Source organism: Phocoena phocoena, chromosome 7 (genome assembly GCF_963924675.1).
Source record: "Phocoena phocoena chromosome 7, mPhoPho1.1, whole genome shotgun sequence".
Taxonomy (NCBI): domain Eukaryota; kingdom Metazoa; phylum Chordata; class Mammalia; order Artiodactyla; family Phocoenidae; genus Phocoena; species Phocoena phocoena.
The window spans coordinates 71,179,380-71,205,839 of record NC_089225.1 but is presented as its reverse complement, the minus strand read 5'-3'; the positions used below and the strand labels follow the sequence as shown (position 1 = coordinate 71,205,839).

Here is a 26,460-nt window from a genome sequence, read left to right as displayed (position 1 = left end):
GCAAGGGCTTTTTACAACACACTGTGACATTTGTGTAATGGAGGTTCAGTGTTGATGCTATTTGTGGAGCTGCTAAAGTGAAACTCTGGTCTATATCGAAATATGATAATAACATATGATGCAGTGGTTTCTTTTAATTCCTTTTGTTGTCTAACTTAAATTCTCTTTTAAGAGCCAAGAATCTATAAAAATGCTACGTGACTTCTAGTTAAACGTGATAGATGCCATATATGCTCCCTCCTGAAACCCCACTAAAATTGTGGTAAAGGAATAAGAAAGGCAGGAATCCACAAAGAGAAATAGAACAGAAAAGGAGACAGTGGCAGGCATAAGATGTCAGGATTTTGGAAGCTTGAAAGTGGAATGATGAGGGCAACTACTTTAGACCTGAGAACACTGAACTCAGTGGGGGAAGCCAATAAGAAGTAAGCCAGTTCTTTCTGTAGACTCTTTGTAGGGTACCAGCTCCCTTTGACAGGCCTCGCTGGCTAAGGGCAGGGATAGGTGAGGTGCTCTCCTGAAAAGAGGCAGAACATATTAAATGGGAAGAATTTTGGCCTCTTTTCCTAGTTGGTTTCCAGAACTCTTATGTACCATCTATCTAAGCTTGGGCAGCCATAACAAAAATACCGTAGACTTGGTGGCTTAAACAACAGAAATTTCTCATAGTTCTGGAGGCTGGAAGGTCCAAGATCAAGGTGCCAGCCTATTAGGTTCCTGGTGAGGAACCTCTTCCTGTTTTGCAGATGAATGCCTTCCTGCTGTGTCCTCACATAGCAGAGAGAGAAAGTGAGCTCTCTCAGGTCTCTGCTTATAAGGGCGCTAATCCCATCCTGAGGGCTCCATCCTTTTGACTTAATTACCTCCCAAAGGCCTCACCCCCAGATACTATCACATTGGGATTCAGATTTCAACATGAATTTTGTGGGGGCACAAACAGTTAGTCAGTAGCACCATCCTACTCCCAAGCAGTTCATTAGAAGCAAAAGAAAACCTGTAGCTATTGACATTCGAGCACCCCTCTATGAAAAAAACATCCAGGCCTGATCATCTCATAATGCATCAGACAATTGATAGTCCCATAACTGCAATTGACATTACACACAACCCAAAGCTTCCTAATTTTAGTGCTTCACATAGAATAACAAGGATTGCCAGGCATTAAAAACCGGAGATTGGCTAAAATAAAAAATGTACTTGAAGGAAGTAGGCAATGCAAGGAGAAGAAGGAACCCTAACTATTATAGGTTTGGTTGTTTTTTTTTTTATCTTCAGATAAGAGGAAAATATTTCATCTGTGAAATAAGAACAGATGTTACAAAGAGAAATAGTTAAAGAATAAAAAGAAATTTAAAATGTGACAGCGAAATGGGGGAAAACCTCACAACAGCTTAGATTAAAATTGATGGATGAGGAAGACTCTAAGAGGATAATAAGGTGGAAAATGGAGAGAAAAGAAAACTTGGTATTATGCCAGGAGGTCCAAACCTGTTAGGAATTTGTAACAGAGGAGAGGAAATATTTAGAGAAACGGTAACCGTTCTCTGACAAAATTACCCAGAACAGAAGAACATGAGTACAGATTCATGGGCCCTGAATAGTTAGTGTATGAATATGAATACAGAGCATGTGAGCATTTCATCAGATTTTGTCAAAGCATCTGACAGTCTCTTACGTTGTCAAATTGGGTAAATGTGGGATGGATTATAGTGTGTGGGGGGTTGAAGCGCCTTCCCAAGGAGTTCTGTTAAATGTTTGGGTATTAGGCTGTAAGTGAAGCCGTCTTGGCCTTCTCTTAGTCAGTGTTTTCCTCAGTGATTTGGATGAGAATGTTGATGGTGTTTTGATCAGACTGATTTGAAACTAAGAAACTAAGTTAAATTAGGTAAACATGTTTGTGAAAAAAAAAAACCAAGTTCAGAGTGATCTGTTTAATAGTAAAAATGTGAAATTTGATAAATGTGTTGGGAAACCCTCCATGTGTTTTCCTTTCCTTCTCATTACTGCCACATTCACAACACTCCTGACTCCAGACGTGTTGGTTTTCCACACATCAGGCAGTTCTCCACGACACAAGCTGGGTGTCTTATGATTCCTTTCAATGCTGACACTGTCTACCTGAGGTTCGCATCAGATCCCACAACTTAACGGGCCAAGTCCCACAAGTTGGACCCTACTTTACACACCAGTCACAAATCCCAGGTTGTCACCTGTACTTCTCACTGACTGGCAATAAATTGGGGTTCTCATGACCCCCTCCTTGGGTTTGATAATTTGCTAGAATGACTCACAGACCTCAGGGAAACACTTAACATTTATTGGTTTATTATGAAGGATATGAATGCACAGCTTGATGAAGAGATACATAGGGTGAGGTCCAGAGGGGCCTCAAGCCCAGGAGCTTCTGTCCCCATGAAGTTGGGGTGAGCCACTCACTCTCCCTGCATGTTCATCAACGTAGAAACTCTCCAAACCCCATCTTTTGGAGTTTTTATGACAGCTTCATTATGTAGGCATGATTGATTAAATCATTGACATTGGTGATCGAACTCAATCTCCAGCGCTTTTCCCCTCACTGGAGGTGGAGATGGGGGAGGTGTGGGATTAGATAGTGGAGTATGGCACTGCAACTTCCCTTGGTTGGTTCCCCTGGCAACCAGCCCCCATCCTTAGGGCTTTCCTATAGTCACCTCAGTAACATAAACAAAGGTGTGATTGAAAGGGGCTTGTTGTGAATAACAAAAGACAGCCATTTCACCTTTATTTCAGGAACCGAAGACAAAAGACCATATATTATAACAAAAGGTGATCTACTTAGGGGTTTTCATGGGTTTTTGGGAGCTGTGAGCCTGGAACAAAAGGCCAAATATATGGACGAAGACCAAATACATATTTTTTATTTTAAATCACAGTATCACAATAGAGATAATTGTATTTCAGTCCAGGGTACCAAATTCATAAGTACAGGATGGGAGAAATGTAGCCTACAATGGCACCAGTTTTAAAAAAAGTTTTAACTGCCCAGTGTAAATCACAGCATAATAGGACTGCCCCCAAACTAACCTAGAGTTAGTCCTGTTATTTAAAGCATTGTATCCAAAACAAGGGTATGTGGAACCTTGTTGTTCTTTGCTATGATTCAGCCACGTCTGCAGCTAAGGTACATGTACCACACTTTAAGAATGACCTTGATAAACTGGAATTTGTACATAAGAAGGACCTGGATTGTGAGGGGACTCAAAACTGCACTGTGTGAGAAAAGATTAACTCAAGGGGGATTAACTAGAACTATAAACATGAGAGGGCTGATTTTTGGTTCAAAAAAAATTTTTTTTTAATCCTAATTATAGTTGTTCAAGCACTTATGAGTTCTTTTCTGAGGTAGTGTTTTTTTTCCCCTGGAGGTCAGTGCTGTGGGGATATCGGGGATATAAGCCTGTGTTTAGACTCATTGCTATCATGGAAAGAAGAAATCGCTTACACATTGTAGTTTTTTTTTTCCCCTGGAGGTGAGTGCTGCGGGGATATCGGGGATGTGGTAGGGATTTCTATATCAGACAGAAATTGGGGCAGGATGACTTCTCAGGTCCCTTGAAATCCTTAAATTCATTGACACACTTTAATGATGATATAATAATATATAATGGCATACAAATAAAAATACAAGAACATTTTTTGCTGTTGATAGTTTTAAGAGCTATTCTGGAATAATACATAGTCTGAATTTTGAACATATGGTAGTAGTTATTTATGAGACTGGATGTAATTTGAGTGAAAGTTGCAATCTGCCACAAAATATATCATTAAATATGGTGAAAATTTTAAGAATTTTTAAGATTTGAGTTGCATCAAATTAATTAAAGATTTTTATTTTCAAACAGTCCAAGATTGATCAAGACAAGTCTTTTATACTTGAGGAACACATGGACAAAATAAACAGGTACTTACAGAGAGGTGTCAATTATATCTGTTCCTTTGGAAAGACTATATTAAATCGAATTTACTAGTAACGCTGTAATTGTGCTGTGTTTGATAATGCACCAAGTTCTGAGATCAGATAACGCAGTTTTTTTTAGTTACCTTTGAAAGTACCTTCCTGCCCACTCCTTCAGGGGGAAATAAACTCATTAAATTTAAGTAATCTATTATGCTGATTCATTTTAGTGATCTTCTCTGAAGGTCTTATCAAGCTGATCAGCAAAAGGTTGTTTTCTTGTTTTTTTGTTTTTTTTTTTTTTTTGCGTATGTGGGCCTCTCCCTGCTGTGGTCTCTCCCGTTGCGGAGCACAGGCTCCGGACGCGCAGGCTCAGCGGCCATGGCTCACGGGCCCAGCCACTCCGCGGCATGTGGGATCTTCCCGGACCGGGGCACGAACCCGTGTCCCCTGCATCGGCAGGCGGACTCTCAACCACTGCGCCACCAGGGAAGTCCCAGCAAAAGGTTTTGTGCAATGATTTGAGAGACTGACAGACTGACTTAAACACAAGAGGAGGAAAACTGTTGGAAAATAAGGCAACTATCATTACGTTTTAGAAGCATCAGTTTTTGACAGTTAAGACATAATTTACTTATGTATGATAGATGCAAGAAAGCAGAAGAGAAAATGTAGGCTTTATTTCCCATTAGTGAAGGTAGACTGCAAATACCCAGAGAAACAATGTTCTATTTCATCATCCTGTAATATAGGTTGGAAATTTTTTCATTCTTGAAATAGGGTTTAGGGGAAGCCTGTGTTTAGACTCATTGCTATCATGGAAAGAAGAAATCACTTACACATTGTTGAAATCTTATGTTTCCCTTTTTTTCATAGTTGGTTCTCAGCCAATACTGTGGAACAGATTATTGAAAATTTACAGCAAGATGGTTCATCTTTTGCCCTAGAGCAGTTGAAGGTAATGTATAGATTGTTTCCGCCATGAGAGTGGTGAATTCTTGTAATAGGGAAGCCTCTGAGGGGTGTCAGAGCTCCGTGATGGTGACGTAGCCCACTGCACAGTTTTTTTCTGAACTCAGTTGAGCTCCAGAAAGTAGTTCCACAAAACCTTTACCTAAACCCAAATGCCTTGTCTACCTGCTGGATATTGACAACAAAGCTAAGCTGTTTTTAGGTCTTTTTGACTGTAACAGAGAAGGACTTCATAAGCATGCTTCATCTCCAGTAGTCCTCCTTGTCTTGAGGGAGAAATGTTCAGGGGTGTTTTTATTAGAAGGGTTGGATCAATGGAGAACAGTCACCTTATAATATATTGCAGTTGTGACGTTAGTCTGTAAGTTCTATTTAATGTGCAACACATCAGTATATGGTCTTTTTAGCAGTAGGTTTAATATGAAAGTGATCCCTTCTAAACTAACAAGAGGCTCCATCTACAGCCATAGCCAAGTCCTAAGCATTGTTTCTCAGTGTTAGGTACACTTTGATCTTTCTTCAACATGACTCAACTGGTAACAGCAGAAGAAAAGCTGTTTTTGTGTAAATGAGTGCATATTGGATACTGACATTCATGGAACTATCACGTGACTGTGAAACTTGGGGTACTTTAGACGTCTAGACAAAGGAAAGAAAATGTATGTTTCCTTTTACTGGAAAGAAAAGGTGGTTTCTCTTTATCTGGTAGTATTTTTCAATTTACAGGTATAGTTATAGCATTTCAGTTGTCAGGTAACTTACTGACAAAAAATTTAAATTAAATCTTACCTGTGAAGGTGAAAACATTTCCTCATTCTTAAGGGAATATTAATTTGTCTCTTAGGATCTTATTTAGTATTGGAATTCTATTAACTTTCAAGGATAGGCATAAATTAGAGTAAGTAGACCAGCCATATATTTCCCTAACTCACAAAAGTAATGTTACTGTTAACAGCTTTCAGGAATGTTTGCATAAATGTAGATAACCATTTTATATTTCAAGGATTCTGACTTGAAAGTTGGTTCTCTTGTTTTCAGAGCAATATAGAAACCAGCATTCCTGTTTGTTTGTTTGTTTGTTTTTTCAGCAATAGGGTTAAGTATGCACTTAGCAATTTCATTTGAAAATAGTCATACAGCACATTACCTCGTAGGCTATATATTGAATACTATAAAAGCAGTACAGATAAGCAACTAACCATATTATTTTAAAACCACTGGCCTACCCCAAAACTGAGGGATAGGACTCAGATGGTCTTCCAGTTTTCCTCCCATTTCTCTGGCAATATGTTTATTCTGCGTTCAGAAGAGGGTACTTGGCAAGCCACCCATCACAGCTGGGATCAGCATAAGCACCCTCACTGGAATGACCGATTTTCATTTTTATTCAGTTGACCTGCTCTGTTGAATGAATGTGGCTCCACAGTATTAGTATCTGCTGGGAGTAACATGATGTGGGGATCAGAAATTCCCACTGAGGCTTCCCTGACAGAGACTTAGAAATAGGGCTTCTTTTAATTATGTCAGCCAGAAACACACACCAAGGAACAATCCTGAAGGAGAAGACAGTTGTTAGTGCTTCAGTGACAGGTTTGCAGATCACATGTTTGAACAACTTTTAAAGAAGATTCTAATACTTGTGTCAGTAAACCTCAAGGATTGCTCCTGACCCTGTGGACTCTTCAGGGATTTCTGTCTTCCTTCTGCAGGTCCCAGTGATCTAGTCTGTATTGATGTCTGAAGTTGCAACCATTTACTCCATGTCTTAGGGGTTCCTTTCTCTCTAGGATTGTCCATCGGGAAGGACCTAATCTTTTCAACATACTTGCTTATCATTAAATAAAAACATACAGTTTTTCTTTAATCCTTTCTTTAGATTTTTAACTGCCAGTCACTATAGGATAACATATGGGCTAAAAAAACTGACAAATATGGGGAATTTGTAAAGAAGTTCCATCTTTACAACTGATGGAATTTTTGTAGTACCTTACATTATGGCTTGATGTCCTTTCTTAGATTTTCCTCCTAAGTTCCAATACACTTTTTTTTTCTTTTTTTAAATAATGCTGTGGGTTGGAATTCATCAAATCTCCTTTTAATCATTCTTTTGGTGTAGGTTGTTCATGGTGCCAAGCAATCCATGTAAACTAATGGGCTATTTAAACGCCCCGATGGGTAGCCTGTACTAGAGCAACCTTAACCAAAGACTCCCATTGCGGTATTCTCGTGTGTGTGTGTGTGTGTGTGTGTGTGTGTGTGTGTGTGTGTGTGCGTGCTGTGGTCAAATACATGTAACGTAAAACTTAACATCCGAACCATTTTAAAGTGTATAGTGCAGTATTGTTAAGTATATTCATGTTGTTGTGCAATCAATCTCCAGAATATTTTCAACTTGCATAACTGAAACTTTATACCCATTAAACAGTAACTCCCTATTTCCTTCTCCTCCCAGTCTCTGGCAACCACCATTCTGCTTTCCTTTTCTGTAGGTTTGACTACAATGGACAGCTTGCATAGGTGGAATCATACAGCATTTTTCCTATTGTGACTAGCTTATTTCACTTAACCATGACATTTCAGGTTTCACCCATGTTGTAGCAGGTACCAGAATTTCATTTTTTTTAAGGCTCAGTAATATTCCATTGTATGTTTATGCCACATTTTATTTATCCATCCATCTGTTGATGGGCATTTGGGTTGCTTCTACCTTTTAGGTCTTGTTAATATCGCTGCTATGAACATGGGTTTACAAATATCTGCTTTTAATTCTTTGAATACATACTTAGAAGTGGAATTGCTGCATCACATGGTAATTCTATTTTTAATGTGTTGAGGACTTCCACACTCTTTTCCATAGTAGATGCACCATTTTATGTTCCCACTGACAGCATTGCACAGAGGTTCCAGTTTTTCTGCATCCTTGCCAACACTTGTTATTTTCTGTCTTTAAAAAAAAAAAAAAAAGCCATCCTAATGGCTGGGGGGGTGATAGCTCATTGTGGGTTTTTTTTGTTTTTGTTTTTTGGCCATGCCACGCGGCTTGCAGGATCTTAGTTCCCTTACCAGAGATTGAATCCGTGCCCTTGGCAGTGAAAGCGTGGAGTCCTAACCACTGGACCACCAGGGAATTCCCTCATTGTGGTTTTAATTTTCATTTCCCTAATGGTTGGTGATATTAAACATCTTTGTATATGCTGATTGGCCATTTATATTTTCTTCGGAGATATGTTTAAGTTCTTTGCTCATTTTTTAATTGAGTTTTTTGTTGTTGTTGTTGACTTGTAGGAAGTGCTCTCCTGTTTCAATCTCCCTTTTCTGGTAATGAGACTAGCAAGCTTGCCAAAGTACAGAAGGTTCTTCAGGGCCAATGAGAGAAGTATTTCTTTTCCAGAATTACAAGTGATGTCAGTAATCAAAGGAATCATGGTTAGAAGCGGTTGAGATGACCTCCCTTGCCTCAACTCTCAGCAAGGATACTAATCCAAGGAAGGAATTTAAATGGGTCACCAGTCCTTAGGAGGGCTGGGGAATGAAGTCCACGGCCCAGAGAGGCAGAGAAACAAGAGCAGAGAGCAGTGAGTCAAATTAGTGTCCAGGAAGGTGGTCCTGAGCAAATGGCCAGGGAAACCAGTGCTGCTTTTGACTTGTCTTTTAGGTGTTTTCTTGTTATTGATGTAGGATATCCTGCTGTGTTAAAGGCTTAGAGAGAGGGTGTATACTTTGCTTTTCCAGTACTAGAAAACTCTTATTAGATTTTTTGGGATTTCTTCTTTCTAATCACTAATGTGAGATTTATGTATTTTTTTGTTTTAAAATGCTCATTTCATGAAGAGTAAATGAAACTCAGTTTTTACTTGAAGAAGTTAACATACAAGACTATGACAGGCCTCTATAAAGAATTCATGCACTGAAAAATTGGAGGAAAAATAGGAAAACTAAGAAAGATAACCAGGGCGTAGATTTTAAGAAAGAGGAGCAGCAAAGTATTAAAACGAGAAATTAAACTTAAAAGATTACTAATATTTCTGTAAGCTTTGAGAATTACCTGTATACTGTACTATTTAAAAATAAAGTGACCGATATTCAAGAAAATTGCTACAGGAATTGTTTTGCTGTAAACAGCTAGAAAACTGGACAAAACATATGCAACAAGTATTTGTAGACATTGGACAATGCAGGCAGCACATGTGATTCCTGAGAGAAGGGAAAAAGACAAGAGAGCCCTAAGATTGACTCAGCTTTCTTCCTGCAGGAGTTTCCAGAATATTGATCTGTACGTGTTATGGGTAAAACTCCACAAGAGCAGGGAAAGAGTCACAGGAAAGCAATAGTCTGAACAGTTAGCAGGTCTCACACAGGTCTGGGAAGTGTTCATATTCTCATCAGCCAGAAGATTTACATTTTAGTAGTGGGCGTAAATTAATACTAGAGTAATACTTGCTCTGAACTCCCAAGGTAATTCAGTGGGGAAAAGATAGTCTTTTCAACAAATGGTTCTGGAACAATTGGATATCCATATGCAAGGAAAAAAAAAAGTTATTGACTCTTACCTTGCCCTTGTAGGAGAGGAAAAAATTCTCTATCCTCTTAGGTTCTCTGGCTGGGCCTAAGAATCAAACTGACATAGATTAACAGGAGAAGAGTATACAAATTTTATTAAATTTTTACATATACATGGCTGTCTGTGCGAGAGAATGAAAACCTGAGGAATGACCAGAGCAGGAAGCTTGTATACCTTTTAGACAAAGAAACAATAAATTTGTTAAGAATTGACAAGGCAAATAACTTTTGGCTAGGAGTAGTAAATGGTGAAGAAGTAAGTAGGAAGATAAGGGTTAATTTAAGAAGGTTCGTTTGTACAGATTTCTTGGCCCCAAATTCCCTATCTCTGGTGATCAGAATGGCTTCCTTCCTCCTGGCACAGGGAAGGGTACCTTTCACATGGGGGTTGTATCTCCTGCTTTCAGGAAGAAAAGGAGGGTCAGAGTGCCCTTCTTACACCTGTTGTTTCCAGGTGCCTTTAACTCAAAATAATCAATATGACAACATGGCGTTATCTTGGGGTGACATGCTTTGAGCTCCTTCACACTATATGCAATTCAAAATGTATTATGAACTTAAATGTAAGCACTAAAACTATACCACTCTAAAGGAAAACATAGGAGAAAATCTTGGTGACCTTGGGCTAGCTAAGATTTTCTTTTTAATGCAAAAAGCTGGAATTGCAGAAGAAAAAAATTGATAAATCTTTATTATAATTAAACACATTTCCTCTTTGAAAGACACTATCAGAAAAATGAGGAAGCAGCAGATTGGGAGGAAGTATTTGTAAAACATGTATCTGATAACAGGACTTTAATCCACCACATATACAATATAAGAATGTAAACAGCACAACTAAAAATGGGAAATCTAGACATGTCACCGAAGAAGATACATGAATGGCCAGGAATCCCATGAAAAAATGCTCAAGATCTTTAATCTTTAGGAAAAGGCAAATTAAAACCACAGTGAGATGTTGCTGTGCATCCGTTAGAGTGGCTGAGATTTAAAAGGTTGACAGTACCAACACCAAATGTTGGTAAAGATGTGTAGCACTTACAACTTGCATATTGCTGGCAGGAAAGCAGTTTGGCAGTTTCTTATAAAGTTAAATGTACACTTACTGTAAGATCCAACAATCCCACTTCTAGGGATTTACCCAAGAAAAATGTAAACTTTTGTCCACACAGGTGCTTGTACTCACATGTCCATAGTAACTTTATAATAGCCCCAAACTGGAAACAATCCGATCCCTATTAAGTATTGAATGAGTAAACAGATTGTGATGTATTCATACAGTAGAATATTATAGTCAGCTATAAGAAAGGATGAGCTGATACATTAAACAGCTTGGATGAATCTCAGAAGCATTATGCCAAGTGAAAGAAGGCAGACACAAGGATTACCTACGTGTGATTTTATTTTTATGAAATTCTGGAAAAGGCAAAACTGTAGGCCCAGAAAACAAATCAGCTGCCCAGGGATAGAACTGAGGGAAGTAGAACTCTTTGGGGTGATGGAAATATTCTATATCTTGATTGTGGGGTAGTTGTACAACTGTATACATCTATCAAAATTTATGGACCTATGCACTTAAAATGAGTGAATTTTATCATATGTAAATTACATCTCAGTAAAGCTAATTATTTAAAAAATAAAATGATATGCCCAATTATGTTTAAAAAACAGTTTGACCTGTAGAAGTGGGCATTATATTTGCTGAAGGTACCTATTACACTGTGCAGTTAATTGCTATTAATAAGAGTAACTGAATGGCAGTGTTGATGGACGCATTGTTCCTTTGGGAAAGAGTACAATAAACCTTAAGGGGAAAATGCATCAATTTATGTAGACAGGAAGAGAAAACAGTTTCCAGTCCACTGATGGAGCTTAGTGACCCTTAAGTGCTATCATGAACATTTAGGATATCATCAAACAGGAGTACCTGCGTCTTTAGGTACTGTCTTTACATTTTTTTTTAAATTGTTAATGCTTTTAAGAAATTACCGGAAAAATCTTAAGGTTGCAAAAAGCACTCTTGGACTGGTTCTAAGCCTTTTATAAGGGAAAAGAAATATTAGTGCCCATTTCTTTAAAACAATATGACCCTCCAGAATGGTGAAAAAATATTTAAAAACAAAAATATGTCTGTGAAGCTGTAGTATTCGGTGAAGTAGACCAACTCGTTTAGGTATTTAGTGTTTCTATTGTGTTTTTGGTCAATCTGAACATTTCTGGAAAAGATTTATAGATACAAGTACATAATGTGTAAGATGATTATTTAGAAAAATATTCACAATTCATAGCAAAACATAACTCTTAACTACAGTTGATATAAACTAGTTAAAAAAATCAAAGACCTGTTTAACAGACAGGATATAACAGGGGCTTATGCCGCTTGGTTTTAAAATAACAGATGATGTGATTTACTGTGGCTTAAATTCTACCTTGTACTTAATTTCATTCAATCCCAAGGACAAATGATAAGAAATATTTCCCTTTTAAGCCTTAAAACAGCACAACAAAGCTTCAGGTATTTAGTGGCAGTGTTGAACACCATAGAAATGACAGTGTTATTCCATAAAGACCTCTACCTGCTTGTCCCTGTCTCCATTATGTGTCCTTTTCTCTCTACTGCTCCTGTCTTTTTGCTTTATTGAGTGCCATCTATAGCAGACTATAAGCTGCTGAGAAGCTTGCTTACTCCTGTATTTCCAGACACCTGTCACAGAGCTTTTCACATGGTAGGTATGATGAATGAATGCGTAAGGTGCTGTGCTGCCACTGAGTTTCAAAAATGAAAATTCAGTAGCTGTTCTCAGAGGGAGTTCACAATCCAGTGGAATAGACACATAAACAAAATACGGTTAAGTGCTACTAAGCTAGAGGCTTGCACAAATTATTGTGGGTGTCCAGAAAATGGTGGAAGGAGTCTTAAAGGCTTCACAGAGGAGACCTCTGAGCAGAGAATAAAAGATGGGAATGAGTTGTCAAGTGGCAAAGGGTATATCAGACAGAACAAAGCACATACTCAAAGGACAAATGTTAGGAGAATGCAGAGCTGGGAACAAGGAGTAAAGTGTCAGAAAATATGGCCAAAAAGATGATTGGAACCAGACTGTGAGGAGCCTTATGTTAAACTAAAGAGCTTGAATTCAGTGAATTTTTTCTGAGTGTGTATGTATTTTAAGAATTCATTTTTTTTTGAAGTACAGGAAAGTTACAATGTATAGCTGAAAACTTTTTACAACATAAACATAATGAACACCCAGAATAAATTAGGCACTCGATATGTCTTATTGAGTCCCATCCCAGTCACTACCTCTCCCTAGGCTAACCATATACTGATTTTTAACACCATAGATTTTGTTTTTGAGTTATATATAAAATCATAGTTTTCTGTCTGTCTTTTGCTCAGCATTGTATTTGTGAGGTTCACCAATGTTGTATGTAGCAGTGGTTTGGTTTCATTGCTTTAAGTTATTCCATTGTGTGATATATCACATTTTATTTATTTATTTCTACTGTTTGTGCACATTTGGGGTTGTTTGTAGGTTTTTACTGTTAGAAATAATGCTGCTATGAACAATTTTGTCTGTGTCTTTTGTTAACAAAGATATGGATTTCTGTATATACCCAGGAGTAGTACTGCAAAGTCATCACATGTTGTTAAAAGATACACTAAAGCATATTAAGAATTTTGATAGGGCTTCCTTGGTGGCACAGTGGTTGAGAGTCCGCCTGCCGATGCAGGGGACACGGGTTCGTTCCCCGGTCCGGGAAGATCCCGCATGACGCGTAGCGGCTGGGCCCGTGAGCCATGGCCGCTGAGCCTGCGTGTCCGGAGCCTGTGCTCCGCAACGGGAGAGGCCACAATGGTGAGAGGCCCGTGTACCGCAAAAAAAAAAAAAAAAAAAATTTTTTTGATAGTTTTTTTTTGAGCAAAAATTGATCTAAATCAGGCAGCACCAAAGCAGAAGTGGTAAGAAAAGCTCTACTGATAGGAGCTTAGGGGAAGCCTTTTATGCAGAGGAGGAGGAAGCAAAGCAAGGAAATATTGATTGGCTGTAGCTTAAGCAGTTGCTTTAGTTGGGAAAGGCTAATTGGCTATTTATGATTGGCTGTCCTTAGGTTTCAATTTTTAACCTTGAGGCATTACAGGCTTAGATTTTGGTTTGCTTACAGTCTACTAAAGCATTAAGGGCACCTCAGATGGCCTCTGTTTAATTTAAAGCATGTACATTTATCTTAGTAGTTACTGTCAAAAAGTTTTCCAATATGGTTGTACCAATTTACATTGGATACTAAGTTGCTCTACATTCTCACCAACACTTGATATTATTTGTCTTTTTCATATTCGTCATTCTGATGTATGTAAAATAGCATTGCATAGTGGTTTTAATTTGCATCCATGATGACTAATGGGGTTGAGCATCAATTCATACCTTTATTGGCTGTGGTATCCTTCCTTGCGAAGTGCCTATTAAATCTTTTTTATTATTACTGTTAATTTGTAGGAATTATTTCTATCTTCTGCTAATTAAGTCCTTTATCCAGTACATGTACTACATATATCTTCCTCCTATCTGTTACTTGCCTTTTTTCTATCTTAATGGTGGCATTTATTGAACAGAAATTTTCTGTTCAAAATGTGGAGAAGATGTCCTGAAGATTTGGGGCAGATCCATAATGGTCCATAAACAAGAGATTTCATTACAAACTCTTTACATTAACCAACTATAATGTAGAACAGGAGTTTGTTATTTTGGGGTTTTGAGATCTGTTATTTTAGCTATGTTTATGTTCTTATGGCCTTTTAAAAAAGTGATTGGATATACTATTTTAGATTTTTCTTAAGTTAAAAATCCAACTGTATAAAGTGTTTCTAATTATAGTATTCCTTAGTTTTTTATTTTCTAAGTGTCATTTGCCCTCGTAGAAAACATTGTTTCTACTCAAAATGTTTTCTGTATGCTTTCAAATAATTTGTTTTGACCTGTTTTGCACTGATTTATTTCTCTTGTGCCTTGCAAGTATTTTAAAGTATCAGCTATTCAAATTAAATAATTTTCTATAGTATAATATGAGCAAATGATTTATCCTTCTCCTCTGACCTCTGTAATGTACATTGAACACTTCTTAAGTGGTTACTGTCTGTGGCTTACTTAAACTTTTATCTTGATGGCATTTTTAACGGTTCAACGAAGTTTTTACACGTAGTGAATTTGGTTTTTTAATGGAATGATTAGAAAGTTCATCTCATATTAATAGATTGGAAATATGCTGTAGCCATTTTTCAGAGGAGAGCAAAATTACACCCATTTATATTTTTCCTATACCTTTATGTATTCTTTTGAGTTAGATGAAGAATAAGCTAATTTGTTGCCTTTTAATTAGCTTCTTAAGCTCTCATTTCCTGTTCATTGTCTTTACCCTGTATGTAATGTAAGTCAGTATCAGCTCTATTTTTTAATGCATTTTTAAAAAGTAAAATGATCTAAATTTACTTGAATTCCTGTTAGTGTTCCTTCTTTTGAGATTAAAACTGGCAGAGCCTAGACTTTTAAAGAATGTTATACATGATATCCTTTTTTATAAAGGAAAGAATTCAAGAGATCATTTTCTAAGATCACTTAGTGAGTCAGAGAAATAGTTGTTATAGCCCTTGAGTCAACTCTGAGTCCTACTTGGTAGAAATTTTCTAATTGTAATCAGTAGGCTTGTTGAATACTGTTTTTCTCTTGATAATTAATGTCATACTATATATTATTGAGTGTTCTGGCAGACTCCTGAGGAGAGGGTCAGAGGCATTATCCTGAGTTTTCCTTTTGTGGTAAATTTCCTAGGACTTAATAAATAAAACTTAACCAGAAGAAGGGTTCCTAGGATTCTTACCCAAAAGGCAGTGATTATAGTGCTCATAATGCTTTGAGTGCAAGGACCGTGTGCTGTTGATTATTGTCTCCCCTGAAGTGTCTAATGCATAATAAATGCTCAGTAATATTGTTGAATTGAGATGAGAATGTGAATCATTTGATAAAAATAAAGGAAAAAAGAAGTTGGCTATTTGATATACAGGAGACAACTAATCTTTAAAGGGTCAGATAAATTGATTAGAACGCTGACCAGTGTTCCTCTAATACGCAGAAATGTGTCCATTCAGTTAGTTGTATGGGTGGGCGCAGGGTTGTATCCATACACATTTCTGGCTTAGCTTAAGATCCAAGTCCTAATCATTATCAAAATTTCCAGAACAGTCTGTGTTCCCTTTATCATGAATGAAGCTATGTTAGCTCCTTTAATGCTCTTCCATCATCCCTTCTTTGATTCCTCTAACACGGGGGTCCCAAAGCCCTGGGCCGCAGACTGGTACCAGTCCTCAGCCTGTTAGGAACCAGGCTGCACAGTAGGAGGTGAGTGGCGGGCGAACCAGCGAAGCTTCATCTGCCGCCTTCCATCACCCCCCATCCCTGGCGTTACCGCCTGAACATCCCCCCGAACCCGTCGTGGAAAAATTATCTTCCACGAAACCAGCCCGTGGTGCCAAAAGGGTTGGGGACCACTGCTCTAATATGTCCCACTTCCTTGTCAAGGGAAACATCCCCATCTGTGGTCTTATTTCATCCTTTTCTGCCTACTCTAGGAACTAATTGCATCAGCCATCTCCCTCTTTCAGTATCTTCAATTTTACCTTCTTGAGTTAGTGGCATATTTTCTTCTATCATTTTCAAAGCTTTCCTAGCCTTACAAAAAAGCCTTCCCTTGACTCTGTTTTTCCTCAAGCTACTCTCCTGACTTTGTCTTCCTCTTTGCCATTGAAATTACACAAACAAGTTTTCTTTTTAATAAATAAATTTATTTATTTATTTATTTTTGGCTGCATTGGGTCTTCGTTGCTGCGCAGACTTTCTCTAGTTGCTGAGAGCAGGGGCTCCTCTTTGTTGCAGTGGCTTCTCTTGTTGCGGAGCATGGGCTCTAGGCGCATGGGCTTCAGTAGTGTGGCTCGTGGGCTTCAGTAGTTGTGGCTCACGCGCTCTAGAGTGCAGGCTCAGCAGTTGTGGCACACGGGCTTAGTTGCTTCACAGCATGTGGGATCTTCCCGGACCAGGGCTCGAACCCATGTCCCCTGCATTGGCAGGAAGATTCTTAACCACTGCGCCACCAGGGAAGTCCCCACAAACAAGTTTTTATTCACTTCTTCACCTGACACAATGTCCTCTCCTCCATCTTTGTTCTTTTTGACGTTTCTTCAGCCTTTGACCTTCTTGACTACTTTTATAGCCTCATATAGTATGAGGAGGTAGGCTTTGGAGTTGGCTGGGTTAGGTTTGGATTCCTGCTCTGTGTGACCTTGGACAAATTCATGAGTCTGGTTTCCTCATTTGTAAAATGTGCATATGTGTGAACATACTTGCCTGAGAGCTAAGGAAAATGTGCTCAATTCCTTCCCTTCCTTGATTTGCTTGCTTTCTGACACATTGCACTATCCTGTATTGCCATGCCATTTATGAGGTGGGTAATATTTATTATCTTCATTTCACAAATGAGGAAACTAAGGTCAATCATGTAGGAGGCAGTGGAGCTGAGATTCCACCTCAGAGCTGTCTCACTCTAGAGTCCAAAACCTTAGCCTCTGTGCTGAAGTGCCAGCATATTGAGTGGTTGGAGACTACAGTTTCTTCTTCTATTATATCTGTCTTATGAAAACATCTTTTACTATTTCATGAAATGTCTGAACCAGTGGAGCTTTTTTAATGAAATTTTCTTCCCATTTTTTTTTCTAGTTTGTGTATATGGCACAAGCACAGACAACTGGGGACCTTAAGTGGCCTTTCTTATGAAATTAGTTGGTAGCCAGGTGAGGAAGTATGGCGAGAGACAGTTTTGTGTCTAGATGGCACATAAAGTACCCAACTAAGAATTGAGGACACAGGCAGTTAATCATAACGGTAGTACTGAGTGAGGTGCATAATTGTGAGCTTGCACACCGCAGCCCTGTTGGAAAGGGAATTGTAGCTTCATTGTTTTTGCAGACTAGAAAAGATAGAAGGTAGCTGTGTCCCTCCCTGAAGTACACCTTTTAGCATTGTGAATGAAGTTCTTCTAGATCTTCATTGTGATAACATGAGCATTGCTCTGACCAGAGAAAACTACTGGGTTTGGAAATAAAATGGACGCATTACCTACTTGGCTATGGAAAGGATGGGCCCCCAGCACAGTATGCGGACTGCTGCAGGGTGCCATCATCCTTGTGGCCTGCACCCAGAAAGGTGAGAACATGGAGTAGGAGCGCTGTCAGGGCATTGAATGGGATCATGTCCATACAGCACTGAGGGCAGAAGCATGAGTTCCTGCGAATATGATCTAGATTCATAAAAGACTTAACTGTTTCTCTCTCCTTCTCATCTTCTCTTCAGCATTGTGGCTGTAGGTAGGGTACTCATCTTCCCTCAGCTTTTCCTGTACAGTAGTCATCTATTTAAGCTCTGGCAACTGCTTGGTAAGATACTGCCCTACCCTCTCAGTCTGTTGTCTGAATCTGTTGCCAAATTTGAGGATGATACAGAGAACCTGGAATCTTGATGTGGGGAGAGTTCTTTGAACTCAAAAAGTGAAATTCATGCCTTTGAGACAGTCGCTCAACAACATGCCTGAAAACTATATATTGCAATTACAAAGGAAAGGGCAGGCCTCAGATTTATACGCATGTAATGGGACCGCCTGCAGCAGCTGTTGCATTCACAGCCAGACACACGTATTGGAACATGAGTAATAACATCTTTAAATTCAGAAGGAAGTGGCATAGCATTGTAGCCAAGGAGTCAGGCCTATATTTCTTATTTTATCAAATATTTAGGTACTAGAGAAGACCACGTCACAATACCTTGAATTATTGTCTCTCTCTTTACTTCCAAGGTAAGTGGATTTATTTTTAGGTGAAGACTATAGTTGAGACACTTTTCTAGAGTCACAAAGTGGGAAGGAGGAGCTACTGTATTTCTGCTCTTTCACTTTCTTTATATTAGAAAGTGAAATGTCTGTCCTCCGATACATTAGTGCTTTGTGAGATGTGTATTAGTTTTATTTAGGCATAATCACTGCTTGCTTATTATGTAGTTGAGATGATAATTTATGTCAGGCAGGCTACAAAATGTAGATGTACTTTATTACTTCAGTTATGGATATAGGATTTATTCCACTTGTAGAATGATCTGTTTTGTTGTACCGGATTAGAAAATTTTGTTTGGTGCTTTGGCAGGATTAGGCTAAGGCATAATCTTATTTTTATGAGACTTCGTTGTATGAAAGTATTGTTAAGGAGCAAATTTTAATATGATTTATATCAAAACTCAGCTAGTTTATTATAAGCAGTAAAGGAACTATTGGGCTAAAACTAGTAAATTTTTTCTCTAATAGGTAATTAATAAAATGTCTCCAACATCCCTAAAGATCACACTAAGGCAACTCATGGAGGGGTCTTCCAAGACCTTGCAGGAAGTATTAACTATGGAATATCGGATGAGTCAAGCTTGTATGGTAAGAAATTTTCTTTGAAGTATTGGCATTTTCTAGTTATGAAAGTCATATATGTTCATTGTAGAACATGTAAAATATAGAAAATTTATAAACAAGAAAATTGAAACTATCTATAAATCGACTCTATGAAAATACAACAGGCCAGTTAGCTTAAGGCACGTGGGAATATTGCTCACAGATTGTTAATAAGCCTTTATGGAACAGCAGTTACCTTTGCATGTAATTGTAAGAAGCACTCTAACCTCATGCGAAATTCAGAATAGAAATTTTAACCATTTTTCAGGCATAGTCTCTGACCTTGGGCAAGAAGCATAAATTCTCTAAATCTAAATGCACAAAGGGAAGTTATTAGTCTTTTATATGTTTTAATTAATAGATTAGCATCGAAAATACCATTATAGATACACTTAAAATAGGCAATAATCACATAGAATACTATTGATTTCATGAAATATTTCAGAGTCATAGTGATTTATTCTTCCAGATAAAGTCTTTATTTTTATTTATTTATTTTTTTGGTGGTCGTGGGCCTCTCACTGTTGCGGAGCACAGGCTCCAGATGCCTAGCGGCCATGGCCCACGGGCCCAGCCACTCCGCGGCATGTGGGATCCTCCCGGACCGGGGCACAAACCCATGTCCCCTGCATTGGCAGGTGGACTCTCAACCACTGTGCCACCAGGGAAGCCCCCCGAGATAAACTCTTTAAAAAAAAAAAAAATTTATTTATTTAGGCTGTGCCGGGTCTTTGTTGCGACATGTGGTATCTTTTAGTTGCGGCATGTGGACTTATTAGTTGCAGTATGTGGACACTCAGTTGCGGCATGCAAACTCTTCAGTTGCAGCATGCACATGGGATCTAGTACCCTCACCAGGGATCAAACACAGGCCCCCTGCGTTGGGAGTGCAGAGTCTTACCTGGTGGACCACCAGGGGAGTCCCCAGATAAACTCTTTTAAAGCAGAATTATCTCTTTTGTGTTATGTGTAGAGGACCCTTAGATTAATACGCTCATGGCCTAAAGGAAATATTATGTTTAATAACTAGAAAGCAGACATACCTAATGGTCTTAAGTGTCCTGAAATAGTGAAGCTATTCAAAATAGTTCATCCAACCATAAATAAAGCTCTATTAGTCGTATATTGAGGTCACTCCATAGGATGTAAATGGCAGCTGAGGTCTTTTGTTTATTATGAGTAGGTACTATGCTAGGCACTTTACGTGCATTCTCTCAGTTAAATATTACACTATCTGTAGAAGGCAGGTACTATTATTGTTTCCACTTTACAGATGAGGAAACAGTGGCATAGAAAAGTAAAGTAACCTGCCTAAGGTGGTGCAGCTGTTAAGTGGCAGAGACATGGCGTGTGAAACCAGATGGTCACGCTCCTGACCCCTACCCAGTACACTTCACCCAGTCCCTGTTTTTCACTGTACATTTAGTGTACTGCCTGGATTGATTGAGTCCCTCCTTCCTTCATTCTCTCAGCAAATATGTTTAGCTATGTGCCAGGCACTGTGCTAAGTATTATGCTGTTGTATGTCCTTGTTCTCATGGGATTTATAGCCTCCTGAGACTATAAAGAACAAGTAAACAAAATAAGTAAAATAATTACAAATTGTGGTAAGTGCTCTAGAGGAAACCTACAGGGTTGGTGATAGAATGATGTGAGGACCAGAGGGAATGGGGGAAGCAAAGGGAAAGCTTTAAATAAGTAGGTCCAGGAAGACATCTTTGAGATGTCAGCTCATCAGTGACCTGAAGGGTGAGAAATGAGAATGTTGAAAAGCCTCGTGGGTTTCAGCAGGGGGTGATTTGGTTTTAGGAAGGTAATTATTGCTACTGAATGATGATGGGGTTGGGGAGAGGATTCAGAGTGGATATAGAGATCAGATATGAGTTTACTGCAGTAATCCAGGTGCAGAATAGTAGTGGCTTAGACTAGAGTGGCAGTGGAGAGAAGTAAATGGATTTAAGACAAACGTAGGAGATAGAATTGATAGGCCTTGATGGATATGAAGGAAAGAACACATTTAGGAGTTGGAGCTTAGAGGTGTGGGTTAGAGATTTAAGTCTGAGAGACATTAACGCCAATTAAAAAAAAGAACACTTTGGAGATTTATTTACTTAACAAATAAGAGTGCTTACCATGTGCTAGGCACTAATATATAGGTAAACAAAACAGAGACATCCCTGCCCTCCTGGAACTTACTTTATAGTGGGGGAGATAGACTATAAACAGATAAATTTGTAAAATATGTAGTATATTATTACAGGTGCTAAGGAGCAAAAGTAAATCGGGAAGGAGGGTATGGAATACGGGGGGACAGGAGCTGAACTTGTAGATAGGAAGACCAGAGACGACCTCACTGAGATGATGTTCTTTGAGTGGAAACCTGAAAGAAGTGTGGGAGTGAGCCATGCACTATCTGGAGGGCACCTGACATACAGAGCTCTGAGGTGAGGGGTGGCCTTCCTGTTCTAGGAACTGCAGGGGGGCCTTGCTGATGGAGTGGGGCAGGGGTGGTCGGTGAGTGAGAGAGAAAGGAGGTCAGAGCGGACAGCATAGGCAAGGGCTGTGCAGAGCATACATGGCCGTGGAGGTCTTTATAAGACTTTGGCTTTTGTTCTGAGTAAAATGGGAAGGCACTGGATGTTTTCTGAGCAGAGGAGGGGCAGGATCTTATTTTTAACAGAATTGATCACTCAGGCACTGATGTGTTGAGTTTAGAGTGGATAAGATCATATAGAAGGAAAATGAGCAGTGGAAGAGAAAATGGACAGAGGTGGGAGAACCAGGAGAGCATGGTGTCATGAAAGGAGGAGAGGAGTGTTTCAAGGAGGAGGGAACACTGCCAAAGCCTCTAGTAGACGAGGATAAAGGCATGCTTTGCGTTTGGCGATACTGAAGTTACAGATGATTTTGGCAAGCCATCTCAGGGGTGTGTGGAGGCAGAAGTTGCAGTGTGGTAAGCTGGAGGGGAAGTGAGTAAATGGGATGTGAAGAATTGAAGACTGTGTGCACAACCCTTTCTTCTTGAAACAGAAATAGGGTAGAAGCTGGGACTGTGGAATCAAGTGAGATTTCCTTTGGAAGATACTAGAACATGTTTGTAAATGATTGGGAATGAGCCAATCGGGAAAAAGGATTATGTTGATGATACTAATAATAGTTAACATTTACTGAACACTTACTGTGTGTCAGATGCTGTGCTGGAATGTGGATTAAGATAATCTTAGGATGGATGTGTTGATATTACCATTTCATATAAGGAAACTGGGAGTTAGAGAAATTACTAGCCCAAGGTCACATAGTTACTGTGTAATAGAGCCAGGAGGTGAACCCAGGACATTTGAACTGCATGCACTCAACCACTAAGTTATACTGCCTACATTGATGATGGCAGGAAAAGAGACACAGGTGACCTTCTCAGGCTTAGTCCTTGAGAAGAGGGCATATGAATGGGAAGGCAGGGGAGGATTGGCCTTTGGCAGGGGTGGGTCCCTTCCTCCTTAGACGGGAAAGGGAAGGCATGTGCAGATGGCTGTAGTTGGGCTGCAGATGTTTTGGTGGGAAGAAGAGAATATTCTTAGGGCGTCTTTTTTTCTTTTTTTAAAATAAAGTAGAAGGTTGACTCATTAGCTGGAGAATATAGTGTAAAGAGTAGAACTTGCTAGGGGAAGAGGTTGAGGGGACAGAAGACAGTTGAAGTCATTATCTTGCATTGGGGAAGAGAACATGGATTGTGAGGCAGTTTTCCATGCCTGTTTGAGATTTGTGATCATGAATTTTAAACGAAGCCAGTCACAGTTATATGATTTTTCTGTGGTAAGATTTTAGCTGCTCGAACACAGGCAGGTAAATAGTAGGGTTCAGCTGGTGCTGAGATTTTGCCAAGATAGAATAAAGGGCGGGGGGGAAAGGCTTGAGGGAGATAAGGGTGTTTTCAAGAAAAAAAAAATGACCGCATTAATGAACTGGGGAAACTGGGCTGGATGAAGAGCAGAGTGAAGCCAGAACAAATGGTGAGAAAGTCGCGTAGATCAGTGGAGCTCAGTTAAATCAGGGATTTGTAGCAGTGGAGATATTTGAGCAAATAAGAAAAGGAGGAGGTGATCAGAGTGGGTTCTCAGAGGTGGTCCAGTCTCTGAATGTCATGGCTCAGGGTGTGGCCACGGAGTGGGGGCTAAAGTGGCTGGAAGAGAGGAGATGATCAGGAATGAAGATGCCCAGAAATTCTGCATTTAATCTTGATTTTCTTTCAGAGAGGCCATGACTTTCATGAAGGTGTTAGGGCAGGTAAGTGACAGTTGTTTTCTTCCTGGCTATTATGGAAATACGATTTTTGAGCAGATACTGTTAAAGAAGTAAAAAAAGATGATAGTTGTTTGATTAGTGAAAATCAAACTTTTATAAAAATTGCAAAGTGTTTTTTTTGAATATTACCAACTGGCATATGAGGGAAGACCAGTCTTTGAAACCAGTATTGTTTAAAAAATTCCAATAATGTGGCCACCGCTCCCTAATGTATATATAAGAGGTAGTCATTCTCCTACAGTCACAGGGACTCCCTCTGCTAAGTGCAGCATGAGTTTGTAAATTAATTCTGCTGCTGAAGCCTTTGCAAGGTACGTTTATTCTCCTGCAGAAAGGCCTGAAGTCCCCTCTAAAATCCCAGCTGTTTGCCGGAACCTAGCAGTTAAACATTGACATTGAGAAAAAAACATGGCATAATTAGTAACATATGCTACTATTATTAATTTCTATTTTTGCTTATCATCTTCAAAGTAAGAATATTAAGAAAAAGCTAGTGAAGTAGTTGATTTTTTTGTTCCTAGCAAATCTGCAACCATTCTTTTTATGTATAAGTCCATATGCCTATAAATAGTAGCTGTCATTTATGTTGTATAAAATGAGTTCTTTCACTCTGCTTGTATCTTACATATCTAATTTTCTTATGTTTTTATTTATCACTTTAATATAGTACAGACTCTAGATATACTTTATCTGAATAAAAGGTTATGCTCTCTGAGCTGTAAGCTTCAATAAACACTGGTCACTGTGGTATAATTCTCTTCATTTCTGGCATGATATAGTATAAGAAAGAAACAAATCCTTTTAGAGGACACGTGGAGTTGAGTCAGAGGAAATGGCTATATGTTTTATAGAAAACATGCATTCATCCTACTAATTCCCTGCAAATTCTTGCTGCATGTGGATCAGAGCTTAGACCTCTGATTTTAGGAGGACCTGTGTGCTACTTGGATTATGTTGCTAAAGTATTCATTCATTACATGTTACAGCAGCCCTTCTTAAACTTAGAAAAGAAAGGTATTGTCTTTTAGATATCCTGTCAATTATTTTAAGGAAAAAGCTGAAACCAAGCAGCACCAAAGTTCTGATTCATAGCCCAGGTGCTTATCAAGCTACTTTTTAATGAAGAGAAAGTATGTAACCTCATCTTTCAGCATAATCTCTTTATTCAGAAAGCAGTATCTATTCTGGGTAAAACTGTTAAGATGTTCTTACATAACCAAATGTTTGCTACAATTTACTAATTATAAAGTATGTTACCAAATTAGATAAAATAAACTATCAAATTAGGGGAATGGCTGTAAAACATTCTTACTTTTAACATCTAGAATAAACTTCTTCCTTTAGAAGAATTTACAGGAAAAAATTTTTTAAAGGATTATCTCAGAAGAGCTAGACAGCTACCAACTGGAATTTGAGTGGGTGCCTCATGAAACCTGAAAAACCTGAGTTGTCTACACGGCAAGAACTTGTTTTATCTATGCTAGAATAAAAATTTTGTTAGTTTGAAATTAAATAACATGCAAATTTGATTAATATTTTCTTTCCATTTGACCTTCAGTGGACTGTCAAGGAGGTAGATAGCATTGACCCAGAGGGCTTTTAGGGAAGAGATTCTTGTAGAAAGAATGCTCCAGGATTGTTTTTATTTACTCTGTCCAGGGAATGTAAAACTTTCAAACTGGCAGGGATCATAACATCAGTGTTCAGTATCACCACTGATCTGACACTGGAATCCTATAGTTAGGCAGCCAAACCTTGAGAACCTCCAGTATCCACATTTAATTATGCATAAAGCCCCCTTCTCTCTACCTTCTGAGGCAGCCTACTGCCTTTGGTTCCCAGATTGCTTCTTTAACTATTTCGTCTTTTAGTGATTAACTCATTTTTTAAGGTTCACTGTAGGCTTTGTATGTTTAAATACTTTAATTCCCCACAAGAATTACGCACATTTTAAGCATGGCTGAAATTCCTTACCACAGCCAGACTAGGTACAGCCCCGTTCTCTTTCTTTTTTGTTTTTAATTTTTTGAGATAATTGTAGATTCAAATGCAGTGTAAAAAAATAATATGGAGAGATCCTGCATACCCCCCACCCAGTTTCCCAAATGGTAACATTTGTATAACTGTAGTATACTATCACAACCAGGAAATTGACATTCTCCTCCCTTTTTAAAGGAGGTTATGGATTGATTGCCTCATACTTAAAATCCTGTGGGGATACTATGTGGCTACACCAAGTGATGACTACACTGAAATAAGAGAAGCAGAGCTTCTCATGATAACCTGAAGGTGGTCTGGTATTTTAATTCAGTGTGAGCTAGAAGATTCAGCAAAACAGTTGTATCCACATTTAATTATGTATAAAGTCCCTTTCCCTGTACCTCAGGTAAGTTTCCTCTCAGTTCAATGTGGAGGAGGTTAGAAGACAGATCTGGGCCCTACCCACTCTCCTGCCTTCCCTTTAAGCCACACCAACTCTGGTTTTACCTCTTTTATAAAAAGCTAAAGAGAGATTTCATTTATTATATTATTAGAAAAAGAAAAAAGAGTTCTAAGGCTTAAACCACTGGATTAGTTCAGCAGACTGTATTCAAGCTAGAGACATCAGGCTTAGCAGGTGAGGTCATCATCCAATTCTGTGAGGGCTTAATTTAAGGGGAAAAAGAAAAAGGAACACATACAGAAATTTCAACTTTGCAGAAAAAGATGTGCTATAGAAAAATATGCCTAGTCCAAGGTAGTTTGTGTCAATTCAGTAATTAAAATCTGGTAATAACCAAAGAGAATACTAACGTTTCTTATGTCTTGACAGTTTTAATAGATAAAGACCAGAGTCCGAAGTGGAAACCAGCTGATCTAAAAGAAGTTACTGATGAAGCTTTGAATAATCACTTCAAATCTCTGGGAAGTAATGATTTGAAATTTTGAAGAGACTGGATTTTTAAAGTATTATTTCGGAGCAGAGTTGGCAAACTATGGCACATGGGCCAAAGCCAACCTGCTGCCTTTTTTTTTTTTTCATATATCCCTCAGCTAAGAATGGTTTCTGCATTTTTAAATGGTTGGAGAAAGAAATCAAAGACCAATATTGTGTGGCATGTGAAAATTACATGAAATTCAAGTATCATTGTCCATAAATAAAACTTTATGGGAACATG

General features: G+C 38.6%; 1 protein-coding gene across 1 annotated transcript in view; it reads left to right on the top strand.

Moving 5' to 3' along the window:
* Positions 1-26,460, top strand: part of HIBCH (3-hydroxyisobutyryl-CoA hydrolase) — an 80,164-nt gene extending 53,704 nt beyond the window's left edge. The window contains exons 9-13 of the mRNA XM_065880608.1: positions 3,882-3,940; positions 4,811-4,892; positions 18,866-18,985; positions 23,251-23,284; positions 26,115-26,460. Coding sequence (XP_065736680.1) covers positions 3,882-3,940; positions 4,811-4,892; positions 18,866-18,985; positions 23,251-23,284; positions 26,115-26,230 — 411 coding nt within the window. The 3' untranslated portion in view covers positions 26,231-26,460. The remainder of the gene's footprint in view (positions 1-3,881; positions 3,941-4,810; positions 4,893-18,865; positions 18,986-23,250; positions 23,285-26,114) is intronic.